General features: G+C 44.0%; 1 protein-coding gene across 1 annotated transcript in view; it reads left to right on the top strand.

Annotated features, from left to right (window-relative positions):
• The window catches only part of LOC307241841 (GDNF family receptor alpha-1-like), a 99,675-nt gene that overhangs the window by 81,620 nt on the left and 5,555 nt on the right, over positions 1 to 12,500 (top strand). Inside the window, exons 8-9 of the mRNA XM_080016084.1 lie at positions 354 to 488; positions 11,939 to 12,120. Of these exons, the coding sequence (XP_079872210.1) occupies positions 354 to 488; positions 11,939 to 12,120 (317 nt within the window). The remainder of the gene's footprint in view (positions 1 to 353; positions 489 to 11,938; positions 12,121 to 12,500) is intronic.

The raw sequence follows: 12,500 nt of genomic DNA, 5'->3' as shown, positions 1-12,500 counted from the left end.
TGGTTAAAGAGGTAGGTGGTTAAAGAGGTAGGTGGTTAAACAGGTAGGTGGTGAAGTGAGGAGTACCTGTAATTGCATTTATTTTCCTCCCCTCATAACAGGGAGACACTCAGTCACCCCCACCCTGATTTGTGCACTTCACACTGTCATGGAAAAAAAAAACAAAAAAAAAACAACACATCTGAGTCACATGTGAGCAAAGAATTGGATTTGGGCCACTTCTGCCTGCAGTGTGAACGTAGCCTCAAAGACTTCCTCTCCTCTCCTCTCCTCTCCTCCTCCTCCTCCTCCTCCTCCTCCTCTCCTCCTCCTCTCCTCTCCTCCTCCTCCTCCTCCTCCTCCTCCTCTTCCAGGCACGGTGATGACTCCTAACTACCTCCGCTCTCCTAAGATCTCCGTCTCTCCGTACTGCGACTGCAGCAGCAGCGGGAACAACAAGGACGAGTGCGACAAGCTCACGCACTTCTTCACCGAGAACACCTGCCTCCGTGAGTCCTCCGCCGCTCCCTCCCCTCGCTTCCTTCTCCCTCCCTCTCTCCCCTCGCTTCCTTCTCTCTCCCTCCCTCCCTCCCCTCGCTTCCTTCTCCCTCCCTCCACTCCTCCTTCCCAATCCTTCCTTTTCTCTCCCTCCACCCCTCCCTCCCGTGCTTCCTTCTCTCGTCCTCGACTCCCTCCCTCCCCGTCCTTCCCTTCTCTCCCTCCCCTCCTCCTTCCCCGTCATTCCTTCTCCCTCCCCCCACTCCTCCTTCCCCACCCGCCCTCCCTCCTCCTCCCCTCCTTTCTTCTCCCCGCTTCCTCTCCCGCCTCCCTTTGTTCCCCCAGTTCTCCTCGTGTCTCCTCTCCACACCACTCATTTCCTTCCCTCTCCTCTGCCCTTCTCTCCTCTCCTCCTCTTCTCTCATTTCCTTTCCTCTCCACTCCACTCGTTTCCTCACCTCCCCTTTGTCCTTCTCTCCTCTCCTCTCCTCTCATTACTTTTCCTCTCCTTTCACCTCTTTTTCTCTCTCCTCTCCTCTCTTCTCATCCCCTTCTCTCCTTTCCTCTCCTCATGTCTTCCCCCCCTTCTTCCTTTACCTGGCTTTCTCCATCCCCCCTTCTGTCCTCTCCTCTTCTCCCTTCCTTGTGTTGCCTCTCACTCCTTTCTTCTCCTTTCGTTTTCTGTTCTCTCCGCTTGTCTCCTTATATCTCCTTTCCTTTCCACTCCCCTACGCCCATCTCCTCCCCTTTTCTCTCTCCTCCTTCCTTCTCTTTCAGCCCTTCCTCTCCTCTCCCCTCCTCTTTTTTGTCCCCCGTCTTGCTCCCCTTTCCTTTCTTCTCCTCTGCTCCCCTCTCCTTTCTTTTCAACTTCACTCTTCTCTTCTCCCCTTCTGCCTCCTCTTCCTCCGCCCCCACCACTTTGCTCCTTTCTTCTCTCCATTCCCCCAATACTTGATTCTCCTGCTCTTCTGTCTGTTTTGTTTTTTTTCACTTCTCTCCTCCTCCTCCTCCTCCTCCTCCTCTTCCTCCTCTTCTCCACCCTGACCCGTTCTTTCTTTCTTTCTTTCTTTCTTTCTTTCTTTCTTTCTTTCTCTTTTGTCCCACTCTTTCACTCTTCCTCTCCACCGCTGCGTTCTGCAAATCCATATTTTTCCTCCATTCTGTTCTCGCTGTCCTTTTTTCGTTCCTCTGTTACTCTTTCTCTTCATCAGTTTCTGTCCGTGTGTGTGTGTGTGTGTGTGTGTGTGTGTGTGTGTGTGTGTGTGTGCGTGTGTGCGTGCGTGCGTGCGTGCGTGCGTGCGTGCGTGCGTGCGTGCGTGCGTGCGTGCGTGCGTGCGTGCGTGCGTGCGTGTGTAATGTTCGTAGCTCCTCCAGCCCATTGACCGAAAGAAGCTTTGTCATCAAACCCTCTGGCACAGCAACAATAATTAGCCAACAATATGTGCGCACACACACACACACACACACACACACACACACACACACACACACACACTCAGAGATAATAGGCAGCTTCTTTGCTGGTCACGTTGATGTAATTCTAGTTAATGTTCCTCTTTTGGGGTTTAATGGTGCCGTCAGTCACTCAACCCCGACAGCGTCCTCCATGACACTTTTAACATCGAGAGGGATTCCATTATTTATCTGCCATCGCAACAAATAAAAAAGACGAAGAAATGAACATAAAAATAACATCCCCGATGCCGAAGGGGATAATGTGCTCCGATCGGGGCTGCTTTGAACCGAAACTTTTTGACGAAGAGGACGTTTATTGCTCCTATATAACCGAAAAGCAAACTAATAAAACAGGTGAACACATCCATCCACGGCCCCAGAGACGACTAGAGTCTTATTTCCTCATCTGCAATTTGGTGATGAAAGGTTTGTCGCTTTTTGGAGATTGAACTCTTTACTAGTGACTCAGGATAAAAGATTAGTGAAATCCCCGTTGGATTCAGCTGCTGTGACGAGAGTCTCTTTGGCAATGGGATCCTCACAAGAATCATCCTCAACAATCAAAATGATTTATTTTGCTGGAATGCAAACAAGTCACTCGTAATGAGCTGAATTTCCAAAACAACCTCGATATTGTCGAGAGCTGAGTCGGAGTCATTTAAAAAGCCATTTGTTCGCGAAAAAACAAATCGTTTGCTGGTCTTACATCTCTAGTACAACCAGCCATACTTCTCTCCAGTTTCACTTTTGCACTTGCTCTTCATTTGATACTCCCACCATTAAATGCTCAATACTTAACGGCTCAAAGGTGATTTTGGGTCATTGGTCTTTGATGAAATAACATAGAATGTTGACTGTTGTGTGCGGCCCAAAGTTTGACCGAATATTTTATGGCTTTAAAGACGGCCACAGATTTCAGCGTGGTCTTTTTTTTTTTCACCCCTCATTGCTGCTGTCTGCTTACTTTTCATCTCCCTTCTTTCTTTCATCTTTTTTTTCTTTTCGGCAACTCATCAGTTACCTCCTCTCTATCGTTCTGTCCTATCCTTCCTTCTCCATCCATCCATCTTCCCTTCCCCTCTTTCACCTCGTACCGGTTGGGGTTTTAAAAGGTCACCCTACTGTTGGTCAACTTGAAGAAATAGTTGGGATCGACGCGGGCTAATGTGGGTTAAATGGCCCCCTCTCTCTCTCTCTCTCTCTCTCTCTCTCTCTCGCTCTCTCTCTCTCTCTCGCGCTCTCTCTCGCTCTCTCTCTCTCTCGCTCTCTCTCTCTCTTTATCCTTTGCCGGCCTCAGTTCACTCTGGGGATGCGATGGAGAGTGCGGCAGAGGAAGAACTCACTCTCTCTCTTCCTGTCTCTTTTTCCCTCAGTGCAGGCAAAGAGAGGGATCTCTCTTTGCCTGTTTTACCCCCTGTCTCCCATTTGCCTCATTCCCCTCTCTCTCTCTCTCTCTCTCTCTCTCTCTCACTCTCTCTCTCTCTCTTCATTCTCCAACCTGTCACTCTTTCATTCTCTTTTTCCCCTCCTTCCATCCATCCCTCCCACCTCCTCTCCTCTCTCATTAGCCTTGCTCAGCGGTTAGTGTAACTGGCAGCTCCGAAGTCCTGCCTCTGCGCCTGGCGCTCTCCTGCCACAGGGTCATGACCGGTGGGAAATCTTGGTGAATGATTTTTAGAAAACAAATCCATCAAAACTCTCGCTCCAATCGCCAGTCTTGGCATCCGTCTCGAGTCGCAGGCTAATGAATTAGCACGCGGGGTTCATTTTACATCACTCGTGGCTGTTTGTTACTGTGAGTAATCTTACAATGACAAGAAACCAATGTCAAGGGAAAAGTAAAAACAGAAGAAAAGTCATCGTTCAAACGCAAATAATGTTAAATGAAATATGCAGTGCAAACATGACACCGCGAACCCATGAGGAACCTTGGTCATGACCCAATGGCACAATGGACAAGCTTGAATCGAGCTCGGTAACAACGGCAGGATTCGAACACATTTTCTACCGCTCAGTTCACCTCGCATTCCAAAGATAAACCAGACCTTCGCTGCAATTCGGCTAAACCGATCCGTCTCCAACCCTCGCGACGGATAAATGACGTTTGGTCATAGCGTCGGTGTGGATATCTGTTTTTTGCGAACAAACGCCCAGGCAGCAATAAGCAGCTGTGGCAGTTGCGCCCGCCACACACCACCTGTCTATCTTTTTCAGGGCCCTTCGACACAGAGACACAGGTGATGGTGTTGAAAAGTACCAGTTTATTGAAGAGAGTGGGCTTGATGGAACAAGCCCAGAGTAGATGGAAACATGTGATAATAAGGGCTCCTCCCGTGTGTGGGGGGAAGGGTGATTTAACCTGTGCTCGTTGATTGCTCTGATGAGCAACAGGCGTAGACATTTTTATGAAGGTAAGTTGAGTAAAAATTAATTCAAGCCTTTTTTTTTTTTTTTTTTGACACTGATGCTAAACAGCCTAATCCTGCCGGGACTATTACCCACAACACAAATACAGGAATAAGGAAGGAAAAGGAAAATACATTTACACGTCGATTCAGAAGCTATGCGATGAAGAGACTGAATTTTTATATATATATATATATATATATTTATATATATATATATTTATTTTAACAGCAGCACATGAATTATGAATTAATAAAATGGAACATTTGCCAAAATGTTCACTTAATGAGGCTCAAATATAAAAATCTAACAAGTGCAACAGACTTTGGGAGGTCATGAGATGGTACCACTGAAAAATTTTGCCAGCATAAAAAATCTGGGAATATAGGAAATAATTGAACAGAGATCCACATTTTGGCAGTACATTAAGCAAAATCAGGTCATTGTATTTCAACATATGTTGATTCTCTGTTTCAAATTTGAGGTGAATCAAAAATTTTAAAGATCATCCAAAAATAAAGTCAATTGCCACAATGGGAAAATAATATTTTCATCGGTTCATTGGTTGTCCTTCCTTGGACCACTTTTGGAAGGTACTAACCACTGCATACTGGGAACACCGCATAAGACCTGCTGTTTTGGAGATGCTCTGAACCAGTCGTCAAGTTACCACAATTTGGTCCTTGTCAAAGTGGCTCAGATACTTACACTTGCCCATTTCTCCTGCTTCCAACACATCAACTTCAAGAACTGACTGTTCACTTGCTGTCTAATATATCCCACCCTGTGACAAGTGTCAGTGGAACGAGATGATCAATGCCATTCACTTCACCTGTCAGTGATTTTAATGTTGTGCCTGATCTGTGTGTGTGTGTATATATATATATATATATATATATATATATATATATATATTTTTTTTTTACACAGTGGATGATTAGATCTGTCCAAAGTGATTATGTTGTAATTAAACCACACACACACACGTAATATCTAGCAAGGCTTTTCTGATTCCTCTGGCTTAAAGAGGACCTATTATGCGCCTTTTCAACAACTTATTATAGGTGTCCAAGGTCCCCAAAACATTTTTTGTGCTGAAAATACAACTCGGATTATGTATTCTAGCCATTCTAATAGGGGTCTATACCAGTGGTGGGCTGTATATTTTACACCTAGGCCTTTAGTGCGATCGTCCCTCAAATAAACCACCTTTAATACCCTCACCATGTCACTAGGGCTATAGGCTATTTTCATTCGACGAAACCACCCCATATTCATAGTGACAGTAGCCTCTATTGAGTTGAATAAAGTGATTAAACAACTATGAGAGTTACAGTACATAACACCAATTTCAGAGACATGAATACATGGAATGACAGCAGTATTTGGGGTTACAGTAATTAATTGTTTTTTGGAAGCAAGGCAGTAATATTTCGATGTAACGGGTAATATCATTATTGTTACCATTTCATGTAACACATGGAACCATCCGACATGCGGCACAAAAGGTATAACGTTATATAAATGTCCATCGGTTGTTATTCACCATCAGTTGTTCTTACTGTTGCTCTCTGCAGGGTTTTTCATTCGCCAACAGACAGAAAAACAGTTTACAGTTCAAACAGCTCCATGTAGCCTGTAACCTGTGAGCCCGTTCGCCTGTTAGTCCGGCACAGCGCATGACGTCACTTCCACGCTACTTTTCACTTCTTTTTTAAGTCTAAAAAAATTAATTTAAATTTATTTTATTTTATTGCAAAGATTGTATTTGAAAATACCAAACGGCACATAATACACATACATACCCAAGTCACCGCTACTTTGCAGACGTATCCCTACCTGCCCTGTATGATGTGGACACCACACACATTCATAGTCTGATCGGGACCAACGTGAGCATTACTTTTTCCACGGACATACTCACTGGACTAACATCAGAAATTCCATATTAGGGACTTCTGATGTTAGTCAGAAGTCAGTTAGTCAGTTAGTCAGTGTGCTTAGTTTGATGGCTCAGTGGCTGGATGGAGACTTTAACATGAAAAGGAGAGTATTTAATGCACAGGAGTTCTCCGGTTCACATACAGCCACAACAATCTGCAAAGCTTTTGAAACCTTGTTTGGGCAGTGGAACACAACAAAGGAGAGGAGTGCAAGCAATATGGCCAAGGCTACAGAGGAATTTGGGGTTGCAAGCTTTGGCCGTATGGCACACACTTTACAGCTTGCCATAAATGAGGCTTTACTGAGCCAAAGAGGTATATCCGACTGTGTTTCGATCGGGTGGAGGATGGTAGGGCATTTTAAGCACTCCCAACTTGCCGCCTCCCATCTGAAAGATTTACAGACACAACTGGGCATGAAAATCACACGGCTCCAATGAGACGTAGCCACGATGGAACAGCACGTTTTTATGCTGAAGAGGTTGTTTTCGCAGAAGCAAGCGCTCGCAGCATATGGAGTAGTTCATAAATTACCCGCACCTCTAAGCGTATACCAATGGCCGCTAATTGAAAACATGTTGACCATTCTCGATCCGTGTTAACAGCTGACTAGAAATATTAGCTCAGCTACAATCACAGTAGCGGGCGGGATCCCCTCCATCGGAGCCCTTAAACGTCTGTTAACATTACATTTACATTTACATTTAGTCATTTAGCAGACGCTTTTATCCAAAGCGACTTACAATTGTTCAAACACCGACGGACGCAGCCATCAGGAGCAACTAGGGGTTAAGTGTCTTGCTCAAGGACACTACAGCATGCTAGCAGGAGGAGCCTGGAATCGAACCAGCAACCTTTAGATCACTAGACCACCAGCTCTACCGCCTGAGCTACCACCCCCCCGTTAAACAAAACCATTGCAACAGGCCAAGGAGGGAAACCTTCCATGAGCACCCTGTTACAAGCCAGCGATTGGGTCACATTCATGCAGAGCTCCTGTGTTGTCTCACAACAATGTTGGACCGTAGATATGAGGATCGCTTCCAATGACTTTAACGGTGGAAGAAAACTGCAAGCAGCAGAAATGTTGTGGGGAAAAAAAACTGGACAACAGCAAGGACTATGCAACAGCTGACAAGCCAGACGGGACGCAAGCAAAGAGGCCAAGCAGCAAACACATGGCAACAATAATTCCTTGCTGGAAATGATGAAATCCTTGAAAACACAAAAGAGGCAAGCAGCCAAACAGAAGTGCAGGTAATTTATATACAGTAATTGAATGTTTAGATAAACAGAGCTTTCAACTTCTGTTAAATATATAATATATTAAATCTATAATATAATAATACACCAGAACATGATAATATTGAGGCCAATGGAATACTGGAGAAGCAACAAATCCCGTTTTCCGACCATGGCCCGACTTGCACGGAAATACCTGTCAGCCCCTTGCACCAGCGTGGACGGTGAGTATTTGTTTTCTGCTGCCGCTCATGTGGTTGATGAGAAAAGAAACAGAATCGACTGCGAGGAGGCAGAGATGCTTCTTTTTATCAAGAAAAATCTCCCCCTCGTGCCCTCAAAGTAGCACAGCTTTCCCCCAACCTTTTTCCATTTCTTTATTAATCAACAGTCTACTATTATATGTATTTTGTCATTGTGTATTATCTGCAGACTAAGCAGCCATAGGCTTTTGGTTCTATAAAAGCCTTTATTTTTGTATTGAGTGATGCGCTTTACTACTAATAGCCTGTGTTTAATACACTGACATGTCTGATTTGACAGATTATGTCAAAGCAATTCATTTTTATTCAAAGGTAAAATGCACTATTAAAGTATGTAGAGTAAGGTAAAGCTGCTTTCACACATGCACTGCAATCCTGAAATTACCGGAGGAGCTGTATCTGTTACACAAATGTCCGAATCAGTTGCACCAGACATTAAATGGACTTTCCCAGCCAGCACCCTAGTGCAAAGTCTGGTGTGTGTGTGAGCAGTATGTGTGAACAGAGCAGGTGACTGTCCGGAAAATTCACAGCGAGCGAGTAGGCGTGTCGCGTGTAGAGACGTCATCAACGCGCGACATGCCCGCTCACCGAGGGTGAAGAAGGGTCATTTATTATTATTTTAATTTGAGGTGTAAAGAGTACTGAAATATCCTGCTCATGTAGAAGTATTGACACATGCATCGCATGCAATGAACTGAAAATGGAAGAGAGGAAATTATTCCACAGTCGGAACTTCATTTATTATTTGGCAAAGGTATATGCATAAAAAGAAAGACTTGTCAAAAATGTGCAATTACCTTTGAAAATAAACTAAAACATATTGTTAAATTAAAAATAAAAATGTTCTAAGGCTAATTTCAGTATATCTGAAATTGTAAACGCAATCTCCTCAAAAAGTGCCACACCTATTGTGCCATGTGGGAAATACCATTATAACAGGTTACACCAACCTGACTTACCTCTCTCCCGTCATAGTGTCCCTTTGAGCACAATTTGAATTAGTGGTGGGCGATAAAATGATAACGATAATTATGGCCATATAAATTGAAAATGTCTTCCGCCGATCTGTTCATTTCTGCGTTTGGCAAGGGGCAACGGAATGCCAATCAGTTTGGACGATCTAAAGTTGCTCACCTCTAGCCAATCACATTTGTCAATATAGAAATGAGCCCCGCCCCCTACCTCATGGGCAGGTTGTGCTTGTAAACACACGGAGTGGAGACAGAGCGCAGCAGGATCCAAAACTCGGAGGAGAAGCAGAAAGATGATGCATATTTGACAACAGGGCCACATAGTTTGGCGTTTTTTGGGATATTTAAGTTCCAATCCAAAGCAGGCGGTAAATATCCATTGTTAATATATGTTGATGCCAACGAAGACAGGAAGCACAACAAACTTTATTATTTATTTATATTAGGGCCGACTTGCCATATTTATTTATTTTTAGATTTCATCTTCATTCTGTTTAAGTGAAATGTTAATTAAGGCTGCTAATTAAGCTGCACTTGTTACTTCTTTTTCAGGAACGGAAATGATTTGATTTCAAGTCGGAATATTCGTAATATTTATTTATTTATTTATTTTTCAAATAGAGTATACTGATGGAACGTATTTTATTTTGAATATTACATTTTAAAACTTATTTCATTCTTTATATAGCCTGCCTATCAATTGTCCAATAGACACAGATAATATTTGTCCAGACCTAATTATCAGGACATTGTCAGTTCATGTTTGGTTCATGTGTGAATGCAGTATAAATAAAGTATGTAGTAAAGTAGGAAAGTTGTTTTTTTAAGTACTTTACGAGAAAAAAATTAATGAACATTTGAAGAGTCAGAATTGTTCTTTGTTTTCGTTGGGGTGTTTTTGTTGTAGTGATGTCAGTTAGATTTGGTGAGGTCAGAGCTATGGAATATGAAATCATCCATCTTTGTTCACTGCATCTTAGGCTTTCCTACCCTCAGGTGTGCATAAACTACAGGTTATGAACTTATTTTTAAAAGACAAAAATGTAAAATTATCGGTTATCTTATTGTATCGGCCATGAGAAGCAGGTGATTATCGGTCATCGATTTCGGCTGAAAAAAAGTACATGGTGTATCAGACCATCAAAATCTGTTTCTGAACAAATTTGAATAATGAAGCATATCAGATTAGATATTAAATCATATTAGATCTCCCAATTTCAAAGTTTTGTTCCGACTTTCGTTGAGACACAGCACCGGGACATCGCATCCAGGGCTTTTTTGTTTAATGTAAATGACAGAAAATAAAATAAGATAAATACATCTACAGTAAATACACAATTTTTGAATGGTTTTGTTTGGAGTAACGCACAACGTGCCACAGCCTGCAGTCTATGTACCCCATACATTTTTAATTTTAATTTTTTTAGAAAGAAACACAGAGCAGAATTATTTTTTAAATACTTGCCTTCAATAACCATACATTTCCATCGTCTTCAGCTTTGTCACAGACAGTTTCGTATTAATTCCCCTTTCTTTTTGTGCTGTCTGTAAGCCAACAGAGCAGTTCCCAGCGGCGCTTGTTATTTTCCAGCCGTGGGTGGAGTTACTCAGATGGGAGGCGGTTTTAATTCGAATGTGTCTCGACGTGACGTACAGCCGGACTGAGACACAAATCTGAATGGCTTGTTTCACCGCATGTTTTCCGAAATAGACCACAAAAAGCTCACAAAACACTGACATGAAATTGAGTATTTCACAGTTAGGGTTAGTAGGTCAGAGACCCAAATGTATGTGCATAAGCACTGAAAAAGTGGGTTTTGCATAATAGGTCTTCATACTGTATGATCTAATATGGGTGAAACCAGCTGATATTTTGTTCTCTGAACCTCTCACTGGCCTTTTTACAGCCTACTTATGTAAAAGCAGCGCCGGAATGTCTCTGCGTGAGTACGGGAAAAAAAAACTTAACGGAGAACGAAAGATGAAGGAGGAGAAAGAAAAAGAAGTCCGGCTATAAAGGGTGAAGAGACAGAAAGAGAGGGAGAAGAGGAACATTGTGTAGGACGTTGCGCGATGTGCGCCTGGCCTCGCTGGAGGTGCACTGAACAAAGTTAAAAACCAATGAGAGGTGCCCACACGGTTCAAATTCAGCAAACAGCCACGAACCTAAACGCGGTGGAAGGTGAAGTTCTCTTGGGTCGCAGCGTTTTGTGTTTGATGGGATTCAGGCAAAAGGAGAGAAAGCCGCTGAGGTGAGAGTTGTACTGTACGCCAACCCGCCGTGCCCACCTCCAAATAATCGATTCTAGTAAAGGCCCGAGAGGTCCATGGACCGCTCCACAAGGAGTAACTAACCGATCCAAAAGGACATTATTCTGCTTACCTTTAATCAACTGTGCAGTCTGGACTGGTCCTGCCGCCAGGTAGGCATTAACCGCTCTGAGGAAACTCCTTTTAATTGTTCTTCCTGCTGCTCTTTCCTGCAAGATGGACATTTTTGTTGATGAAAAGTGATTAATTGGCCATTGTCTGAGAAAGACTTTGACCTTGACCTGACCCTTTGATTCTTTGTTATTTTTGTTTTTTTTTGAGGTGATGAATGACCTATGCAAATGCCTCCCTGCCTCTGCTGTTGTACTGTCTTTAGGGTCATGAGGAAAATGGATTAATTGACCCGGAGACAGGAAAATGTCACTGGTTTCAAAGCAGCTCTGTGAAACCTAACCCTCTGCTAACCCTCTGCTGTGTGTGTGTGTGTGTGTGTGTGTGCGTGCGTGCGTGCGTGCGTGCGTGCGTGCGTGCGTGCGTGCGTGCGTGCGTGCGTGTGTTTTAACATCAAAGCCAGAGAAGTTTATAAATAGGACCACTAATGGACTGGAATGGCAAATAGCCGCATCAGCACTTTCACTTTCACCTGCGTAGCCTCACGCCCATACAAAGTGATTATTTAAACTCCAATGCCAAAACCAACAATTCATTTCAGATCTAAAGGCTGCCCGCAAATTAAGTTGTTTGTGTCAAACTCACACCAAAGAACATTGATTCCACTGACCGTGTTATTCACAGTGCAGTAAAAAATAAGCGTACACAGGCTGTATGATAAAGTGTCAAAGCTTGGCAGCCATATCTGGAAAGCCTCTGTCAAAGACTCTGACCGCCACACTGTCTCGCTCCGTAGGCAACGCCATCCAGGCGTTTGGGAATGGGACCGACGTAGGGGTGTGGCCGCCCATGCCGCCCGTGCAGACCACCGCCTCGATCACCACGCCCTACCAAAGGAACCGAGAGCGCAACCCCAACGCCCTGGACAACCACATCAGCATTGACCCGGGCATCTACCACTTCTGCGGCAGTCTGCAGGTGAGGGGGCCGTGGGGGTTTTGAGGGTGAAAAAGCAGGCTCTTAGAGCCACCGAGGCTTCCTAAGGCGCTTGACAGTTAATGGCCTCTTATGCATACACGCTCACACGCCGATGGCAAAGTCGGCGTGCGGGGCACCAATCACCTTATCGTTAAGTGCCTTGCTCAAGGACGCGCCGACACTTTTGTTTTTTGGCCTGGCGTCTCGGTGGAAGGGTGTGAATTATTTATGTGTTCCGGACTCCTGTCTTTCTTGTTTTATAGCCTCATAACGTGCGATGCTCGTGGCTCTGGTGCATCTGTCTTCCGAACAAGCTCCATTCCCTTCTCCTTCATTTATCCATTTATCTATATTATTGACTGTCAGTTTATTTATCCCGT

Source organism: Zeus faber (assembly GCF_960531495.2).
Source record: "Zeus faber genome assembly, chromosome: 16".
Taxonomy (NCBI): domain Eukaryota; kingdom Metazoa; phylum Chordata; class Actinopteri; order Zeiformes; family Zeidae; genus Zeus; species Zeus faber.
The sequence above is the reverse complement of the archived record's forward strand: the minus strand, read 5'-3'. Positions and strand labels throughout refer to the sequence as shown.